Source organism: Sycon ciliatum, chromosome 3 (assembly GCF_964019385.1).
Source record: "Sycon ciliatum chromosome 3, ocSycCili1.1, whole genome shotgun sequence".
In the NCBI taxonomy this organism is placed as follows: Eukaryota; Metazoa; Porifera; class Calcarea; order Leucosolenida; family Sycettidae; genus Sycon; species Sycon ciliatum.
Window position 1 is genome coordinate 21,185,198 of NC_088645.1, and position 22,065 is coordinate 21,207,262.

Here is a 22,065-nt window from a genome sequence, read left to right on the forward strand (position 1 = left end):
ATTAGTGGCGTCTCATCGGGGCGCTGCAAAAGGAGCAGGCCACGACGCCAACGTTGCTCCAACAAATAGCAGCAGGCCAGCAAACCCATCGAGTCCGTCGCAAATATAAGTAACTGAACGCCCGCATTGAAACCTTACAACGCCGGCTCAATGAAGGCGACGTTACGCCTTTCTGGTGTTGGACATAATTTAATGCATTGAAATGTGAAAATCTGTATAAATTTTGAATTGCGTCGAAATGAGTTACTTTGTGTGCTTTACAAAGGGATCATGCTAAAATGAGCCTGCGCTCAAATGAGATTGTTCTATTCGAGTGTGGTGGAGGTTGGGGTTCGCGATCGTGAGCGCGTTGGAATGAGCTAAGGGTTAAGGGTTTCGCTGAAGTGGGGGCTTACCGTAATGGAGTCCGTCTCGGTGAGGTCTATAGTTTATTTACAAGACTTGAAAGCAAGGGTAAACACCTTACTGCTCACAACCTGGTAGCTGCCTTGCTACAGGAGAATGGATCCCACCACAGTCCACAGCACTTTAGTAGTCGCATAGCTGGCCGACAGAACACGGAAGCGACGTCGTTCGGCGATGCAGATACACTACAGGTGATGTCCGTCCCCGAAGCTCTGTACCACCGCCGCCGTTGCTAGCTGGCCTACAACGACCACCCCCTGCCTTGTCGACTGCTGCTCCTGCTGCTTCTACAACGTATGGATTACCAGATGCTAGAGCACACGCACCAGCGACCAATGCATTTCATGCACCAGCGGCTATGAGATCACATGCACCAGCACCCCTTGTATCACATCCTCTGGCGACTATACAGCGTCAGACATGGCAGCGGGAATCACGTTCGGTGCAAGGTCTGGGCGTATGGTTCCACCAGGGGGGGGGGGGGACAATCGGCATAGAAACCGCCATCGTAAGCAGTACCGTGTCGCAGTGCATGAAGATCAGACAAGTCTCACCTCACCAAGGATGGCTAGTCATACCGAGCTAGCGGCTAGCTCTCACTAATAGAGTCACTCTGCTACCAAGAATAGCAGCGGTAGTGGTGGCCGCAGTAGTGCACATCTACACGACAGCTATTCTGGACCCACAAGTGTCCTGCAAGCACGACAATGGTTAGAGGATATTCAGGCACAACGACAACGTGGTCAGTTCAGTCTGTCCACTGAGGTGCTGGGATCGAAATCCGGGAACCCACCAAACTCTCACAGCGCCAAAGACTCCAGGGCTGGATTTCGAGAACACGTTTCCGCCACGGGTGGCAACTACCAGCCGTAGATAGCAAACACGGTTGTTGTAGCAGCGGGAAGGATGGTGCCAGAACAGCTGCTGCAGCAGCTGTGTCCTACAACACATACATACATACAATTAATATTGCGTCTAATATTGCGTCTATATTTTTGAAAGGGACAAGGTGCACATTGCAAACAGCACACACACACAAAAGCACACCACATACACTGATGTTGTGACCCATCCACCCAGTGACACGTATGCTGTTTTGTTCTTAGGAATTTCTTCTATTTCGTTTCTAACACAGGATTCAGCGGAATTATTATGATGAAATATCATCGAAGACGACCGATTTAGTCGCCCAGGAGCAGCCCTGAGGTCGTCAATCAAATTCATTGGAGGACTTGATATTTCGTACAGCAGCAACGACAGCAGCACGGCCGTTACTGCCCTAACGATATAATTATCACTTTCGTACCATGCAACACATGCATACAATTAATATTCCGTTCATATAACCGTCCAGTACAAACACGGCTTCTTGGAGTTTCGATAAGCCAGCCAGCCAGCCCTGGAACATCCGTTAGGAATACGGCGGCGTGCTGTGATTTTCTCTAACAGATTTGCCTGGCAGGGTAAGAGCGAAATAGACCTGTAATTCGTGGGCTCCGCTGTGCTGACTTTGTTCTTGAACGCAGGAATAACTGGGCTGCCTTTAGGTTTAGTATTTCCAAGAATGTTATATTGTGATATTCTACAGTTGGAATACATCACAGTCAAATACTTGGTAAGTTCAAACGTGATATAAGGAGCACAGTTTCAAACGTTAAAGTTTGAGACCTTGACTTAATGATGTTGATAGACGGTCATCAGAAGTTTATCTTTCTTGTATATGTATTAACTGATCACGATAACGGCGACACTGATCTTGTCATTGTCGTAGAAGTGTGTGAGGACGGCGACGCTGATGTCGAGGATGAGGAGACAGAAGATGTAGAAGTCGTCTCATAACTTTCAGGAGGAGAGGAAGATTATACTGTGTTAGTTTGTGGACTCTAACACATAAATACATTGAGTCCCTCTGATTTACATGTTTTGCATTTAATAAGTCTTTCTGCCCAACAATTTTAATAATATTAATTGCTGTTACTCCAATATCATTCTTGTTTTCACTGCTGAAGATAAGGCGGCTCGGTAAGCAGGAACAGCCGCAGCAGGGCCGGATTTCGGAGCCATGGCACCACCAAAACTCACAGCGTCAATTACTAACTACATCAACAACATGCGGGAACACAGCAACATGAAGCAAACGTCATCACAGAATAAATGCAGCCACCCTAACCATCCTACCTAGCACCGCAAAAGGAGACACACACTCATCGACAGGCTGTCGAGAAGCCGCTTCTCCCTGAACTGCTGTAGCTTCCAACAGTATGAATGCCGAGAAATATTACTGGCAAAAGAACCAATGACCATGTCGCCATAGTTTTGTTTGGCCGTCGTGTGGCCAATTCCATCTGTGTATCATGTTGTTTCTGCAATATTTTTATTCGAATTTTGTTCCATCAATATGTTGTCAATCGTTATGTCAATGGAGACGTCCGAACTGATGCTTTCCTTCTCGTTGACGTCGATGCATCTTCGGACTATGACGCCGATAAAGAAGAGTTTGGCGATGAGTTTGACATCGTCCAGTAAAAAGAAAGGAAGCGAAGAAGAAAGGCGAGAAGAAAGAAGCTATTGGATGCTGCTCGCGCTTTTCAAGAGTATGACGCCGATGATGAACACTCAGAGGAAGATTGTAGGTTTAGTGTTTCCAAAAATAAGTTATATGGTGATATTCGTCAGTTGGGAAACATCACTGTCAAATATTTAGGAAACTAGGAAGTTCAAATGTCCTGTACATGTACCGGTATAAGGAAAGCAGTTTCATGGAATCGAACATCCTAATGTCTGCAATACCAGTTGTGCACGACGATTCTGAAATGATCGTCAAACTACATGGGTAGTATCGACGCGGGTATGCGGCGGGGTTTTACGCCACCCCATGCTCGTGGTATTGACGGATGGTCATCAGATGTTCAATATCCATGCTTTAACGCATCAGGACAATGACGAGACTGATGTTATTTTTAAAACGGTTTAAAGTATGGACCTTTTCATGACAAGCTGGACATCCTCTTGAAGCCTATTCTGCTGCCTTCATTTGACCATGGAGAAACCATAGCCCCTCGAACTATAAAGTTTGAGTGTATCCTGACTCAGCAGCACCTTGCCATAATGGTGTTGATGAATGGTCATCAGAATTTCATTTTTCATGTACATGTATTAACTGATCGGGATAAAGGTAAAACTAATTTTGTCCTTGTCGTAGAAGTGTGTGAAGACTCGGACTAAACGACGCTGATATCGAGGATGAGGGGACGGATGATGTTGAAGTCGTTCAATACAAGTCAGGAGGAGAGGCAGATTATACCTTTTGTGATGGAGATTATGACGCCGACGACGAAGATGAATACTAGCAAGAAGAGTTTAGGCTCAAGGTGTAGCTAAAAGAACCCAGCTGTCATATGAGAATCGTGAGTACCAATGGTGAGGTAACCATGCTTTTTTACAATACATGTAGAACATGCGACAGCAATGTGAATGTGGAATGTACATTGAAGAAGAAGAAGAAGAAGAAGAAGTGTTCAGAACTGTTTTCTTGTAACGGACTTCAGTGAATGCACAGGTACGTAGCTGTGGATGAAATACTAAATCAAACACTATTATAGGAAAGAAAAAGAGGTGCGGAAAACGAAAAAGAGAACTAAGCAACTAGAATGGCGCTAAATTGCAATTTTGTCCTCTGGTGTGAGGCTCGCTCGCCACCGTTGTGCTTCTAACTTTCATGCTGATTTTAGTGCCAAATATTTGGAAAGACGAACGGAATAATTGCCACATCTCGGCAAACGCCTATCAGGTTGATCTCCTGTTTGAACATGCGCATATGTGTGTGTATGATGTGCCCTAGCTCACTTATAACTTACACACGTACATGCCAGTCATGTCCATGATACCTTTCCTCTGCACAGGTCCACCACACTATTGTTTTGAAGATTTACATATTATTACTTCTGAATCTGCGGACACAATGCTGTTTCGTTCTTTTTGAACTCATCAGCGCAGCACAGAGGAAATGAGGCCGAACCCGATAGCAATGGAAATAAAAATTTCCAATCAGGCCCGAACGTACCTTGCCAGAGTGCTCAAACTGACAAGTCAGTGAGCTCTGCATAACGCAAACAGCAAACAGCAAACAGTAAACAGCAAACAGCAAACAGCGTTACATACTATGATAACGCTGGCTCCATCCCTTATCTCCTAAGCTATTGATCAGGGGGTGGTGCTGTCTAGCAGATTTGCCGAGTGGAAGGTGGACGTTCTCCTCGTGTGCTCCGGATGGCAGTCGTGAGTCAGTGAGGTGTCAAGTTCGCCAAGAAGCGTGTGTTCCTAGTTGGAACAACCAACTTCATGACTATTACCGCAGAAGTCGCAACTTCTAAGTTCGTATTGTTGTCCCTCACGCGGACGTGAGACTAGTTGTTGGAGGTGACAGCGGTGTGGCTAGCTACTGGCTGTCAACGTCTGTTTAGCACAACTCCATGAGCGACACTGACTCATGCTGCTCCCTGAGGCTTCAAGAGGTGTTTTTCGCGCTCGAAATAAAGCGTCTCTGTAAGTTTGTATCCCTAGTGATGGTGTGGCCTTGAGAGCAGTATATGATTGTTGCTTTTCAAACACAATCTTCCTCGGCCTACTCAAGCTCAACTGATGAGGGGTGAATTCTCCGAAACACTGTGTATTGAGCAGGGAGTGGTGCTTTATTTATTTATTTATTTATTTATTCAAAATCTCCTGGCCCGTCCGAAGACTGCCAATAAACATGAGAGGTCAGGTGATAGCCAACCACGGCAAGCTAAAAGGGAGAAAAAGAAAGATGCTGTCAGAGAGGGAAAGGAGATAGGGAGAGAAAAAGAAAGGGAGGCACATTAGTAATACATGGGATCACTTCGGATGAGACAGTGTGGAAAGCTGGACTTTGAATTTCCTGATATCCTGGCATGTCTTAATGCTAGTAGGCAGGTTAGACCAAAGGGAGTATGCTGAGAAGAAAGGGGATTTCAAAAACAGAGAGGAACTAGCTCGGGGCAGTGATAAGGCATTGCGTGTTGGTCTAGTGGTAACAAACCAGTTGTACTTGGCAATATGTTTCGGGACTTGGGCTAGGAAGATTTTTTGCACAAGGATACAAAGATGCTGCTGATGTCGGGCAAGAAGAGGGTGCGTGGAAGCAAGTTTATAAAGACAAAGGGAGGCAAATGTTTGGTCTTTTCGAAACAGAATTTTCAGAAGCAAGCGTTGATGTACTTCCAGTCTGTGGAGTAAAGTCTGAGACAACCCGCACCAAGCTATATCGCAATAGTCAAATATAGGCAAAATGTACGACTTAAAGAACAATTTTCTGCAGTTATCATTCAAGTGTTGGCAGTGGGGTTGTAGCATACCTAAGGACGCACTCGCACGCTTGCACACAGACTGGACTTGTGGAGACCAGGAGAGTTGGCGGTCGAGAATAACGCCCAGGTGCTTGTGCTCGTTAACAACTTTAATAGGTGTACTATTTAGACCAGGAAAATACAGAAGCTGAGTGGGGGGCGAGGGAGAGAAGAACATGGCCTCGGTTTTGGCGAGGTTAGGCTTCAGTTTCCAGGTTTCCATCCATGTTACTGTAGCGTTGACCCCGGACTGCATGGAGGCCGTGAGGTTGTCTGCCGAGCTGTCGGAGCACATCAGAGCAGTGTCGTCAGCAAAAAGACTTACATTTGGTACAAGGGCTGGCAAGTCATTAACGTACAGTAGAAATAGGAGCGGCCCAAGTATGGACCCCTGGGGTACCCCAGACACGACTAGTAATGGGTCTGATAGGGAGGTAGATACTCTGACAGTCTGGTGGCGGCAGGAAAAATAGGATGAGAGCCATTGCAGGGCTGGACCATGTACCAAGAAGACGGACTCTAGCTTTGCAAGCAGACCACGATGCCAGACGGTGTCGAAAGCTTTCGCTAGGTCAAAGAACACGATGCCAACATGCCGCCTGAGGTTCCGCTGGGTGTAGATGTCTTGTACTAGACGTGTTAGTTGGAAAGTTGTGGAGTCTCCACGGCAGAAACCGGATTGAGATGGTGAAAGCGCTGGGGTGACGTGGCAGTACAGAGACTCAAAGAAAATACGTTCACAGACCTTTGACACAGCGGGAAGGAGAGAGATTGGTCTGTAGTTGCCAGCCTGAGAGCGTTGGCCTTTCTTATAGATCGGGACGATAACAGCAGATTTCCAGACGGACGGAAATACTCCTGTACGATATGACATGTTAAAGAGCAGGCGCAAGGGATAGGACAGAGATGGCGCAAGCCATTTGAGAACCTCATTGGGTATGCCATCTTCGCCAGGGGACTTACAATTCTTCAGGAGTAGCGATTTTGCCGGACAAGAATCGCAACTCCACCATATCCTCTGGTTGCCGTACCGGATTTGTTATCATGAGGTGGTCGGTCGCGACGAAATGTGGTATAACCGGAGATGGTGAGCGCTATGCTTGGATTTAGCCATGTTTCATTTAGACAGATGACATCAGGTTTGTTGAAATCAGCAATGACAGACAGTTCGGCAGATTTGTTAACGATTGAGCGGCAATTTACGGAAAGCAAGGTCAGTTTACCCTGGCAAGGGGGGAAGTAGGGCCGAGCCAGTGGATTCAGCTGTGGTCGCGCCATCATGCTGAGCCTGAGGAGAGGAGTTGTTTGCCTGGTTGGCATTGCTGGTGTCAAAACTGTCCGCGGCAAAACGCCAGGGCCTAACCGTGTGCGAAAGAGCATCCGGCCAGAACCCTTTGTCACCGACTGTGTTCTCATCAGCTGCCTCGACGGTCACCCGTGCGTAGGCAGTTCTGAAGTGCTTGGATGCAAATATGACACCTTCCTGAATCTGCACTCCTCGGGCAGAGCACCATTCAGCGATGCGGAGCAGTGTGGCTGCACGTTGCCAACGTAAAACACTTTGCGTTTGGCCCGGGGTGATGCCGTGAGGTCTACTGCCGGCTCGCTATCACGAGCCGGCTTGGTGTAGCGGGATGTTTCCACCCGCCTTGTTATGCTTTGAGCTAGCTGGGACTGACTACTAGTATCTGCCGCGTGCCTTTGTCTCTGGGCGGCTCGCTTTCTTGCACGTTTGCCGCGTGGAAGGTGCGACGTGCTCCTCGTGTGCTCCGGGTGGCAGTCGTGAGTCAGTCAAGTGTTAAGTTCGGCAAGAAGCGTGTGTTCCTCGTTGGAACAACCAACTTCACAACAATGATAATGAAAATAATAGTAAGGTTAGCGCTCCCCTTTGCTCTAAATGGTAAAATGATATTCTCAGCGTGTTTGTCGCTAAAATTATGATGATGACGACCATGGGCTTTGTTGTGGACTTTGGTTGGTGAAAATGGGCCAGGCCTGAACATTTGCGGTGACTTAGTCATGTGAGAATGAAAGTCTGCAGGAAAAGCTCCCACGTAAAATGCAACATCCCAATTATTAACTGGTTTTGAGGGAAAGAGACAAACGGGAAAAGTCTGAAGAAAAAATTGACTGTCACCACCAGGACTCGAACCAGGGACCCTCGCCCATTTATTATTATTTTTTTACGTTCATTTTCGCGTTGAAGTCGACCGATAGGTCCAAATCTTCGCTTGTGCTGGACAACGAAGACAGGAGGATAAAAAACAATATGCTGTGGGAAAAAACGTCAAACAATCACTGTATCAGAACCAAAAGAGCACAGATAAGAAGAAATGGGGCAAAGGAGCCGCAGATGTATTAATTCTCGCTCCATATACACTGGCACACACGGAGACATAGACAGAAATAGCGACAGCACACAACGTGAATGGTAGTTGGCCGCAGCCAGATATGACTCAGAAAAAGCATAGCACGGCGACAGGGAGAAAAAAGGCAGAGAGAACACAGGACAAAAGCGAGTAGGCCATGACCTACACAAAGTTGCTCATAGTCCAAGGAGCTAGCACCCTGATCTGGTGAACGAAACGTATAGCCGGTAGGACCATTCTACTGGGACCCGTCCAACATAGTACGTGGCAAGCGCATTCATTCATTGAGACAATCATACAGACTCAACTGACATCGCACATTGCACAATACGTCAATTAGTAACTAAGACATTGAGATTGGGAGGCGGCGGACATTACACACTACCCAATGCACCCATCCATAGAGACTGTTATACTCGAACTAGTCTGATGTCGAAGTTCCTGATCTGAGAGAAGGTTGGTGATGACTTGCAGCGGCCCATATTCGCCTCTACCTAGCAGAGGACGTCAGAGGAGTGTGGGTTTTCGCCGAGGGAAAATGTAATTCGTCTGTAACGTTGCCTAAAAGGCCCAGCCAAGGCTGCCGCCGTAGCGAAGCTCACGGTACCGGAGAACCTGTGTGGTGTGCGTGCGGGGGGGGGGAGTGTGTGGGGTGTGCGTGTGTGTGTGTGTGCGGGTGGGGAATGTTTGTGCTTACACACGAGTGCGTTTCCTTACTTCATCGCGCAGTGACTTCTCCCACAGGTCGCCATCTCAGCACAGTTGGATGTTGTTGTACCCAGTCTTCTCGACTCCAGTCATAACAGCCTGCATCACTGGTACCAGCGGCGCCATGCTGTGTTGCGAAGGAAAACGCTCCACTCTTCTGGATTCATTGTTGCGGCAATATTATCTTTCATTGGTAATTCTACGTAATGCCCAAGGACAAAGCGTTCGCCAGTATTATGACAGTACTCGCTGGGTACAGGTACGTGCGCCCTACCAGCACTTTCACACTAGTCGACAGCAGACGTACTAGACAAAGGCCGTGCGCGGATGCCCGGGTCAGCAAATAAAATTGTTAGCACTCTCCACATAGTGGCACGCACAGTAGCAATCGGCGTGGCTACAACATGTACTACTAGTCTCTCTGAGCTCCGCAGATGAGACCTAAGGGGCCTTCCGTAAATGCCGATATTTATTTAGAAACGAAAACTAGTCGTTTCTCTTTAACCCCCCTCCCCCCTCCCTGAGAAACGAACACATACAAATGGTACCGTATTTTTCGAAGTATAGTGCGCACCTTTGTATAACGTGCACCCTCAATCTTCATTGGGGGTGCGTACTTCAATCTTCATTGAAGTACATGCATTTCATATTCGGAGAATAGTGCGCACCTGCGATTTAGGGCCACTAATAGCACGGTACATAGTATCGATATTTTTGGGTTTTTTCTGGACCTGCTCACGCATGCAAAAATTAAATGTACATCGATATTTTTCAAGAAACGAACAGGCGCTCAACCCCCTCCCCCTAAACGGTATGCCCCCACATGAGCGCGACCCAAAACAGCGCCGTTGACTTCAGTGCCCCCCACTGCAGTCGTGGATAGTTGCTGCACAACTCGTTCTCATGTGTTTCTTGAACTTTCTTCTCTTTTTTGCATATCTTTTTTAGGAATGGGTTTGCTCCTGATATCTACCATGGTAATACTAAAAGCAAGAGTACATAACACTGATTATGCACTCTTGCTAACATGAGCCTGCACATTATGGGTCACGTGTGTAATGAGCTGGCTTATATTCGGACGTTAACGTAATTGGTCGCGCCAAAATGGGGCGTGCAAGAGATGAGACGAGCTGTAGTGACACCGTGTCACATTAGGTCGCGCTGTACTGGGGGTGCTAATATGAACACGCGCCGTTTATGGTTGCGCTGTTTTGGGTCTAAATCCCCTAAACGACTAGTTTTCGTTTCTAAATAAATATGTATATTTACGGATGGTCCCTAAGGAAAAAGTATCGCTGTGTTTCTCGCAGCTAGAGAGTGCTCTGACGTTGATGCGTTGAGCCGGTTTCAACAATGATATTGTTGTTCAATAGACATCATTGCGCTGGATTTGACCGGTCACTCTGAGCTCTGCTCATGAGACCTAACAAGGTAGAAGCAAGTCTCGATGACTCCGCTCCAAGACAGCCGTAAACGTCGTAAAGTTCTATTTTCATTTTCACAACAAAACCAGAGTGCACTGTCAGTACAACACAATCACGTCACTAATAAATCATACGCTAGCCTACACTACAACATACAGTACACAGACTACCCGCTACACGTTTTTTTAGTAGGAATTAGCGTCAAAACAAACGAGTACAGGTTAACACCATTATCCGTTTCCTTGAAACCACGACGGCCTGACTTCTAGTAAGTCTTGGTAGTAGTACTGTAGTACATAATTATCGACTAGGACCAGTACTGGCAGTAGGTATACGAACGCGTGTGCGCATAGGTATGCGGCGTAGTCGCAGATCTCGATCTACACTCCAGACGTTCGCATATGCATGATCGAGCATAGTACTGCCTGGGTAACGATGGTGATGGTGACGATGATTCCTCTTCTCTCTTTTTTCCCTTCACTTTTTGGCTTTAGTTTTAGCACCGGTTACACTCGAAGGTCCCTGGTTCGTGTCCTGGTGGTGACAGTCAATGTTTTCTTCAGACTTTTCCCGTTTGGGTCTTTCCCTCAGCCCAGTCATTATGTTTATGTTCGCATATTTCCATTCATTGTGTTATGTGTATTTTGCCCGTAAACATGATAAAAGAGGCTATGTCCAGTACAGTCAGCTTCGCGTATAACGACACTCGACGGAGCACTGGAAAAGTGTCCTTATTCGCGAAGTGTCCTTACTCCCGAAGTCTCATTATATGTATTACAGTTAGATGGGACTTTGGTCTGGGCATGGAAATTCTGTCGTTATTCGCGAATTGTCGTTATATCCGCAGTCATGCAGTTCATCGGCGCAGTCCTGTGGAACCAGCTCCCGCCTGATCTCCGTTCCGAGCCCAGCCACCTTCAGTTCTGCTAAAAGCGCATCATGGCTCCGTGTAAATGCTTTTCGGCTAGTGTTCTTCTGTGGTATAGCGGACTGAAGAATAGTAAACGTGTTTTTCAATATATGTGTGAAGGTATTTTGTATATAGTATGTTCCCATTCCGTTTTTGCTTTGGTGTAGCCCTGAGGTTGATTGCTTATTTATTTCTACCCTTCCTCTCTCCATACTTCTGTCCCACCCTCTCTCTCATTCCTTCTGTCGTCCACATGTATCAAAGGAGGCGAAATCGCCTGTTTGTGGTGCGACGTTAAATTAACTTCTACAACAACAACAACAACAACAACAACAACAACAACAACAACAACAACAACAACAACAACAACAACAACAACAACAACAACAACAACAACAACAACAACAACAACAACAACAACAACAACAACAACAACAACAACAACAACAACAACAACAACAACAACAACAACAACAACAACAACAACAACAACAACAACAACAACAACAACAACAACAACAACAACAACAACAACAACAACAACAACAACAACAACAACAACAACAACAACAACAACAACAACAACAACAACAACAACAACAACAACAACAACAACAACAACAACAACAACAACAACAACAACAACAATAACAACAACAACAACAACAACAACAACAACAACAACAACAACAGTCGTTATTAGTGAAGTTGACTGTACATGTATATCACATGTACACATAGTTGTGAATTCCAGCAGAAATCCAAGAGAGCTCGATACCGGGAAGGTAGAGCCGTGACACACTAGTCAGAACAACAGATGGCTTGATCAGTCACAACTTAAAGTTTCATGCCATCTCAGGCACTCATCAGGTGATATGAACATCAAGAAAAATAACCCACTATTTAAAGCCCAGCATGGCGGGACAAGGATTACAGAAAGCGCTAGGGGCACATACATGTACATGTACATGTATGTGGTGACTCTAGTCTAGAAGAAGAGTACGAACGCTCTAACAGAAGTTAACGCACTACAAGCCAGACATACTGACACGCTGTGCGTTGAGAAAAGTCAGTATCCCTGCCTGCAACTAACTAACTAGCTTGGAAGCCAACCAAAAACAGGTCAGGAACACTGTTCTCAGCTCAACCCAGTTACAGACAGTGGGAGTCTGAGTCCTAGATCCTCCGCCTCGTACATGTAGCTTCAGGATGCACAGAGGTCTGCACCATGGGGGGTAGACAGTGGGAGTCTGAGTCCTAGATCCTCCGCCTCGTACATGTAGCTTCAGGATGCACAGAGGTCTGCACCATGGGGGGTACCACCAGTGCACAGCTCAAGCGCTCACTCCTGCTACCTGCGTTAGCTACCGGCAAGGCGCACAAGGTCAAGGGTCCGAAGAAACCAGCACCAGCCACCAGCTGTATTTTGTGCGACTATCAAGTGCAAGTGTCGGCAGTCGCAGTGGAGAGACTCAGAGAGTAAAGATCATGATGATTGTGTGCTGTGCATGTGCTTGTGCTTGGTGACTGTTGCCTGCATGTTTGGGTCTTCATCAGGATTTTAAATTCTACTATTACTACGACTAATACTACATGTACTACTTGAAACCCCTAAATAGTAATACTACCATGCCGACAGACTCAGGAGATCTACTACAGTACACTCTACACTACAAGTACAGTGAAATCTCGTTAGAACGAACACTGATAAGACAAAAGTTTGCCTAAGAAGAACTAGTATTCGTAACTGTATTTGATAAAAGTTAAAACCCTGTGTATTCACTGGGTAAAACATATAGATAAGAAGAACTCCCGTTATTACGAACAAATATCATCGGTCACTTGATGTTCGTCCTAAAGAGGTTTGACTGTGCTTGTATTTATGTATTCTACACAGTAGGCCTTATACCGCCGAGGAAGTCTCCGTCCAAATCGAGTCTACACTCATGTATTTTATAAGTACAACGTTTCGTTTGGAATTACTAGTAACCCGCTTTACATGTTACTACTTAGCGGGCACGAAATAACAAACGTTTGTACCAAACTACAGAGTTTTTTTCTGAAATTTAGTACAAAACGAGCCTGCTGGTGGAGTCTAACGAAAGATTTCGCGAACGAACATTAACGGTTTCTATCATTTTAGAGTTTTTCAGTGGAATTGTCATGGCCAAGATGACGTCCGATCAGATCGACCATCTGTGATGTGGCTATTCCAAACTCTTTGGAACTAATTCACCTCTCCCTTCGGATGAGGTTGTGGAGTTTCGAAGAGTTTCGTTTTTCTGAAGAGGCCTCTTCAGGAAAATGAAACTCCTTGAAAAGTCAAAGAGTGACGAACACTCCTCGAACGCGCCCCAAAGTGTATGTTCTACAACCTTATCCAAGCTGGCCTGCATGCACTCTCGTACTCACCTTTTGTCTCCTTTTTCCGTTGGCCTGGGTAGCTACTTGCCCGCCCATAATTGCCGTAGCTACCCAGGCCCTTTATCTTGCCGTTCACACTTGATCTCTATCTCCTAGAGTACATGAAAACCAGAGTGTGCAGCTCGAATGGGTTGCTGTCACGGCGAAATTCGGTGATTACATCATTTTAGTGATGTAGCGCGTACAAGCAGGATTCAAGCAGGTCTCTTTCTGCACAACCGCAGCTCAGTTATACGCACTACGCCATTTCCCGCCTCAGATCTGCACCAAAATGATGTAATCACGGAATTCTGCCGTGACAGACACCCATAGCAGAGAAGGCCCCAAGCTGCACACTCTGGTTTTCATGTACTCTTGCTATCTCTTGTCTCTCTCTCCCATAATGTCGCCGTAGTAGTTCGTCTTTGTCTCCGTCTCCCCAATAAATGTCGTTCTACCTACCTGTCTCGTTGTCCGTTGTGTCTGGAGAATTGAGTGAAAGCTGTACTGAACAGTACTATACACGTCACGATCTACGTATTTCTATTCGCACTTGGTAAGCATGGTAGAATTACAGTTCGTGCAACACAATGACGTGCATGCAGTTCGGCTTCGGTTTGGGAAGAATATGAATTGGTGGGACGATGATTATTATTTGAAGTACGTAGGTCCCACCACGGGAGAGAGTGGAGTATTTCTATTGTTTGGGGGAAACTAGCAAGTACTAGTAGCATGATGGTTTGCTCATGTGTAGATAATGATGTCTACGTGTCCTGCTCATCCTCGCCATTTCCAGGCGCAGGTGCTAGATGCTCGCTACGAGGGAGCCACAGGTTGTCTGAGATCGTCATAAATGCTTGTGTTTAGAGCTGAGGGCACGGCATAATAGTACTAACGTTAGTAGTAGCGGACAAGAAAATCGTAGCTCTTTTTAGTTTTGCTCCTGTGGCCTGCTTTCGTCCTTTGCCAGTTTGTGAGGCGTTGTGACAGTGGAGTAGAAGTAGTAATTGCCTCTATCGTGCAGTGATACCCTCAGCTGATAGCAGTACGGTATAGTAGTCAAGTAGTAGCGTGTGCCGGCTGCCAAGCATCCACTCGGACAACGTCGGACCTGTCCGTTTTGCTTCAACACAAGGGTAAGGAAAGAAACTGAAACATCTGACACTGTCAGGGTAGATTCCACCTCTGCTAAAAACGACATCATAATAACATTAGGTGAAAACTATGGATAACATGATTGTAGAGTTGTGGCAAGTGAAATCCCCCATTTGCGATAAGGGGACAGCACCTCAAATGTACATCGATGATGTAATGCACTGCACCTAAGCTGTATGCATCGCAGACAGATCGAAAGGTTACAGCGTAGATACCCACAGTTCACAAACATGGTACACATCACTAGTGACATAAGGAGTGCTGGTATCCAATCTTCATTCATTTTTGCCAGCACCGTTTGAACCCTGACTGGTGAGTACAAGTACTGTCATGAGACAAATAAAAGTTGTATGTAACACATGTACTACGTATGCAGGGCTGCAGGTCCCAGTGCATGATGCATGGTGCAGTTCCTTATGCCAAGTGTAGAATTTCACTTGCCAAGACTGTAGCATGTTAGAATCCTTTTCTTTTAATAATAATGGGATTCAGTGTTGTCCATTTTGACCTTATCAGGATCATGGCATTGCGAAGTAAGATGAAAATCAACAGCAACAACATGGATGACGCGGTAGCTGCTGCCAATGACTTTGTACTGGCTGCGCGACACAACCACGACGGCCTGGCTGATACCTACCATCGTACAGTTCGCGATGGGAACGGGACAGCTTTGAGCGATTTGTTACGCCATATGAGGTCTTGGCCGGGTAAGTGTCGTTTACCAGAGCTCACAGTGAACATACAGCTCACTGGTAACGGTCCATACCCGAGCAAAGAGGAGCTCATGCTGTATGCATGCGGAAAGCTGCGCGAACGGTTTGCCCCAAAAAGCCGGCGGCCTAGTGCCCATGTGTCCAAGTCCTATCGAGATAACATCCATACTTTCAGTATGGATGTCACGCCAGCAGCATTGTGCGGGAGCCACACAGCTCTGCATACTGTTGCTACCTCGCCAGTCTCGCCAGGCTCAAGACGAGCACGGGCTGCAGCTCTACAAAGGGATGCAACTTCACGCCAAGCAACTGAGCCGTGTATCGAGCAATCAGTACCTGGATCAGCTGCTGCCAGAGACGACGACGCTACAGCTGACCTTGATCAAAGCAGCCTGCCACTTCGGCCCCGATGTCTGTTTCCGGACACGGAAGTATCCCGGGCTCATGATCCTCACTTTCAAACGCTGACAAGTACTTCAAATGGCTCTGGCATTTATGGCATAGATGCCAATGCTCATACAAGAAGCATGCGTTTGTCTTTGAGCAAGACAGAGCGCTTCCCAGACTTCCACCTGGTGCTTCTGCTGGGTGGCCCAAGTGCCATCGTAAGTGTGGAGGAGAAGCTAGTGCGCATGTGTGTACGCACTGGTCTAGATTGGTTGGACGACTGCCTGGACAGCTGTGCAGAATGTTGCAGCAGCAAGATCTTTTCCTCCACACCGAGAACCAGTGAGAAGTTACCGACGTACGAGGAAATAGACGGTGTTGGATCCGTAGTTGCCGGCGGCGTCTTCGATGATAACAGCCAAGACGTTGCTCAGTTTGCAAAAACGGTCCGGGCCAAAGTGACTGGTCTGTGTCCTGGTGCTACTCTCTGTGACAAAAGCCATACAATCTGGTCCTTCGGTGGCAACAATAGACAGAATTTGCTGACCACCGCAGCGACGTACTCCATAGCAAATAACCGCTGGCAGGAGCATACCGATGTTGTAAGGTACGGTTGGTCGCACGGACAAGGTGTGTTATTAGATGATGATGACAGTGTGCTTTGCGTGGGCGGAAGTTACCATCCATGCGCACATCCCAAGTGTACTGATCGCTCTGTTCTCAAGTATCAGCGTTCTCTCCTTGCTACCAAGCGGCGCCAAGTACCCACGTGGCTATCTCCCATGAGCACCAGTCGTCTGGACTTCGCGCTTGCTCCTCTCGACACAGGAAGCAAGGCACTGATAGCTGCTGGCGGAAGAAGCCAAAGTGGTAGTTACACGAGCTCGTCCGAGATTTACACCGTGTCAGAAGACAGCTGGAGTAGCGCTGCACGCATGTCCATGCCACGTTCTTGCTGCACGGCTCAGCTTGTCAACAAGGAGCGCGTGTATGCAGTTGGTGGTGTGTACGAGTCATTTCAGACTCCACTGGACACCGTGGACGTGTACGACATCGGCAGTAACAGATGGTCTACGCCAGGTGGTGCACGACTGGCCAGACCGCGCCACACCTCAGCATCCACTGTCCTCAATGGCAATCTCTTCGCATCCGGTGGTATGTGTGACGGCAGCGTTCTATCCAGTGTGGAAATGCTAGATACGCGCGAGGGCAAGTGGCGACAACTCACGGAAATGAATCGACCGCGTGCAAACCATGGCATGGTCACAATGGCGGAGATGGGCGCCATGGGCAACATATTTGTTTTCGGTGGATACGACGGTCGTGCCTACCTCAACATGGCAGAGTGGCATGATATGCGCTTGAATCGTTGGTTTAATTGGCAACAAATGTAACGTGTGTGTGTGTGTGTGTGTGTGTGTGCATGCGTGCATTCGAATGCATGCATGTGTGTGTGTATAGTATGTATGTGTGTGCGCGTGTGTGTTTATAGTACTTGTGCGTGTGTGTGTATAGTACGTGTGTGTGTGTGTGTGTGTGTGTGTGTGTGGATAATACTTGCGTGTGTGTGTGTGTGGCTGTGCGTGTGTGCGTGTGCGCGTGCGTGCGTGTGTTTATGCATTTGAATACTTGCTGCTGGGCGTATGCAGTTAATGTGTGGTGTGCCTGAACCTAAACCACTTCCTCCCATTGAACAACATTCCGTGACCGTACTGGCACCTTACTTCCTTTTTTTTCTCTGAAGTTCTACTGCTCATTTTTCTACTTTCGTATCTTTCTGTTTGGCGCGCATGAGCGGTGCTGAAACCAAGACCCCTGGTCGGTTTAGCTGCTTTTGCCCCGCCTCCACTGCTTCGGCTGCCATCGCCATGTGCATCTCTGTGCGTTTTGGTATGTGGCCATCTTGTGAAAAAAAATAGTATTCGGACACTCTGTGTGTGTGTGTGGGGGGGGGGGGCTGGTTGTCTGTATACATGGCTGTGTGTGTGGCTGTGTACTTGCACACACAATTGCATGCTATAAAGTCTAGCACTGTCAACTGTGTAATGTCCTCAGGTACATACACATACTGTTGAATGATTCGAATGCAACCAACTTACTTGCACTTCATTAGTGTTCGAGGGGACGGGAGTCTGCGTCACGGCGGAGGGTCACCAATATGTCGGTGGGATCATTGGCTGTAAAGAGTATTGCCATCGTGCCTGAGACAGGTACGTCAACAGCTGGCGACGGGAGCTGATGACTCTGGCTGCAATGGCCGAAATGCAACCCCACGCCGCCTACGCTGTGCTAACAAAGAGCTTATCGTCCAAATGGTCCTACCATTTGAATGCCTCATCGATAAACTCCCTCACCCTGGCCCCTCTAGATGAGGCATTGGATTATCATTTTCTTCCTGCCCTTTTGGGCAAGGGAATGGCAGCTGACAGCTCGCCGAGACAGCTTCTGTCCCTCCCGACAAGATTTGGGGGCTTGGCTATCCCTATGGTAGCTAAGTCTGCAGAGGCAGACCATCAAGCATCACTTGCCATCACGGCGTCAATGGTGAACTTGATCGACGCCCACCGTAACGAGAGCGTCCGAGACTCTCCAGCCATCAGTCCGGACCAAAACACGCAGAGCATCTTGGCCATCGCAGAGGGCATGGCAAATCCTGTTCTAGAAGCCATTGGCGAGGCATGAGGCATCGCCCGACAAAAGCGCCAGGAAAAAATCGGTGGATGCCGGCAGATGCAGATACAGCTTTCCGAAGGGCTTTCAACGGTCCAGCTGCAGGTGCTCGCAGTAGCGGATGAGAAAGGTGTCTCAGCATGGTTAACAGCACAACCGTCCTGGACAAACCGCACCGTGCTGAGAAAGTCGGATTTTAGAGATGCCCTATGCATACGATATGGTCTGCCACTGGATAGTGTAAGTGATCATTGTGTCTGTGATAAGTCCATGACCACCCACCACGCCCTCACGTGCCCGACCGGCGGCTATCCGTCGGCTCGCCACAACGAGCTTCGGGACCTCCTGGCGGGATTGCTGCAGGAGATACTGCCCGATGTGGAGGTTGAGCCACGTCTGCTCCCGCTACACAGTGAGGACATCTCTGCCGCCTCCGCTAATCGTCAGCCAGAGGCACGCCTGGACATACGGGCTAGGGGTTTCTGGTTGCGGCAGCAGGACGCCTATTTTGATGTAAGGGTCACTGACCTTGGGCCGTCCTTGCTGTCTCGTCCGGAAATCCTTGCCACCTGAGAACACATGAGAGAATGAAGAAGGCGGCGTATGGTGTCAGAGGCCACCAGGTGGAGAGGGCATCATTCACCCCACTGGTGTTTTCGACCTCGGGTGTGGCGGGCAAGGAAACTACTATATTTCTGAAGTCGCTAGCTGCTCTCGTTGTAGACAAAAACAAAGACGTGGTATATTCTGCTCTGATGGGTGAGTTACGCACCCGAGTTTCATTTTGCCTGCTGCGATGGGCAGTCACGTGCTTCACGGGCTGCAGGGCCTCCTACATTCGCCGCAGGGTCGGGAGCCCCTTTGCAGCTTATTGCCGCCGGCTCTGCTGACACGGCCAGAGCTCTGACCGTTCGCCTTTGCATACCGGTAGGCATTATTACATGTATTAGGTAATGATTTCGTGTGAAGCTTTTGCGTTCAATTTTTATATTTCAATTGAGTACGACGTAGTGGTTGCGACTTCGGCGATGATTTGTAAGAAAGGGTTTGCTCCCCACACCGGAGTCGGCGGAATAGCGCGAGCTCCGGTGTGGGGAGCAAACCCTTTCTTATTTCAATTGAGTGTTCTATTCATTTCCGAAATTGGGTTGTCTTTTTGCTTGCTTGCTTGCAGAGCAAGAGCCTGTCGACGGTCAGCTGGAAGTGAGTTCCACCTGCCTGCCGCCAGAAAAGAAATAGAGCGGGAGAACTAAGGCTCTTTGTGCCTTGCCCCGGGTGCATGCCTGGTGACCAGGTGCAGTTGCCCGAAGCTGGTACAAAGACTGAAGAAGAGGACTAGCAAGATGCTGGGCCAAGCAGCGGTACACAAAAACATAGAGCTTGAGGCTAATACGCTGTTCCAAAGAATAGAGGTGATATAAGCGAAGACGTAGTTCAGTGGGCGTGGTACGATCGAGTCCAAAAACTCTCTTCATTGCTATGTGACTAATGGTTGTGCTTAAACAATGTAGGTAAGCATTACTGGCATATTCTAGGGTAGACAGAATAATAGACAAGTAGAATGTTCGCTTTGCATCATTTGTTAAATTTCTACGGCCATGTCGGAAAGCAGCAACTTTAGCAAAAACCGAGTTACACAATTTATGGACCTGTGGCTGGAAGGTAAGATGCTCGTCTATCAATAAACCAAGGTATTTGGCAGTGCTCGTAGGTGTAAGAGCCTTTCCTTTACAGGTCAAGGGCTGTGCAGCGCAAGGACAAACAATCATGTCGAGGGATGGCACAATCGATTCGCGGCAGTTGTCGGCAAGGTTCATCCAAATTGGTGGCATCTCATCCGGGCGCTGCAAAAGGAGCAGGCAACGACGCAAACGTTGCTCCAACAAATAGCAGCAGGCCAGCAAACCCATCGAGTCCGTCGCGAATATAAGGAAATGAACGCCCGCATTGAAACCAAGGAAATTCCTTTCCTTTCTTTAATGCATTGAAATGTGAAAATCTGTGTTAATTTTGAATTGCGTGGAAATGAGTTTCGTTACTTTGTGTGCTTTACATAGGGATCATGCTAAAATGAGCCTGCGCTCAAATGAGATTGTTCCATGTGAGTGTGGTGGAGGTTGGGGTTCGCGATCGTGAGCGCGTTGGAATGAGCCACGCGGTTAAGGGTTTCGCTGAAGTGGGGGCATTACGGAATGGAGTCCGTCTCGGTGAGGTCTATAGTTTATTTTCAAGACTTGAAAGCAAGGGTAAACACCTTACTGCTCACAACCTGGTAGCTGCCTTGCTACAGGAGAATGGATCCCACCACAGTCCACAGCACTTTAGTACTAGTCGCATAGCTGGCCGACAGAACACGGAAGCGACGTCGTTCGGCGATGCAGATAGCACTACAGGTGATGTCAATTCCAGCAGCTCTGTACCACCGCCGCCGTTGCTAGCTGGCCTAGAACGACCACCCCTGCCTTGTCAACTGCTGATCCTACAACGTATGGATTACCGGATCCTAGAGCACACGCACCAGCGACCAATGCATCTCATGCACCAGCGGCTATGAGATCACATGCACCAGCACCCCTTGTATCACATCCACTGGCGACTATAGCGTCAGACACGGCAGGGGGGATCACGTTCGGTGCAAGGTCTGGGCGTATGGCTTCACAAGGGGGGGGGGGGACAATCGGCATAGCAACCGCCATCGTAACCAGTACCGTGTCGCAGTGCATGAAGATCAGACAAGTATCACCTCACCACGGGTGGTGAGGTGCTAGCGGCTAGCTCTCACTAATACTTATAGAGTCACTGTGCTACCAAGAATAGCAGCGGTAGTGGTGGCCGCAGTAGTGCTGCACATCTACCCGACAGCTATTCTGGACCCACAAGTATCCTGCAAGCACGACAATGGTTGGTGGGGGATCTTCAGGCACAACGACAACGTGGTCAGTTCAGTCTGTCCACTGAGGTGCTGGGATCGGAATCCGGGCACCCACCCAACTCTCACAGCGCCAAAGACTCCAGGGCTGGATTTCGAGAACACGTTTCCGCCACGGGTGGCCACTACCAGCCGTAGATAGCAAACACGATTGTTGTAGCAGCGGGAAGGATGGTGCCAGAGCAGCAGCAGCAGCAGCCGTGTCCTACAACACATCCATACATACAATTAATATTCCGTCTAATATTGCGTCTATATTTTTGAAACGGACAAGGTGCACATTTCAAACAGCACACACACACACTTAAAAGCACATCACACACACTAATGTTGTAACCCATCCACCCAGTGACACGTGTGCTTTTTTGTTCTTAGGAATTTCTATTTCGTTTCTAACACAAGATTCAGCGGAATTTATATGATGAAATATCATCGAAGACGACCGATTTAGTCGCCCAGTAGCAGCCCTGAGGTCGTCAATCAAATTCATTGGAGGACTTGATTTTTCGTACAGCAGCAACGACAGCAGCACGGCCGATGCTGCCCTAACGATATATCACTTTCGTACCATGCAACACATGCATACAATTAATATTCCGTTCAGATAACCGTCCAGTACAAACACG

The 22,065-nt window shown here is 47.8% G+C and overlaps 1 protein-coding gene across 1 annotated transcript; it reads left to right on the forward strand.

Annotated features, from left to right (window-relative positions):
• The first annotated feature begins 15,260 nt into the window (after positions 1-15,260).
• On the forward strand, positions 15,261-17,234 carry LOC135812925 (uncharacterized). Its single transcript, XM_065326143.1, has one exon. It carries the CDS (start codon positions 15,261-15,263, stop codon positions 17,232-17,234), a length of 1,974 nt encoding a protein of 657 aa, XP_065182215.1.
• The last annotated feature ends 4,831 nt before the right edge of the window (positions 17,235-22,065 follow it).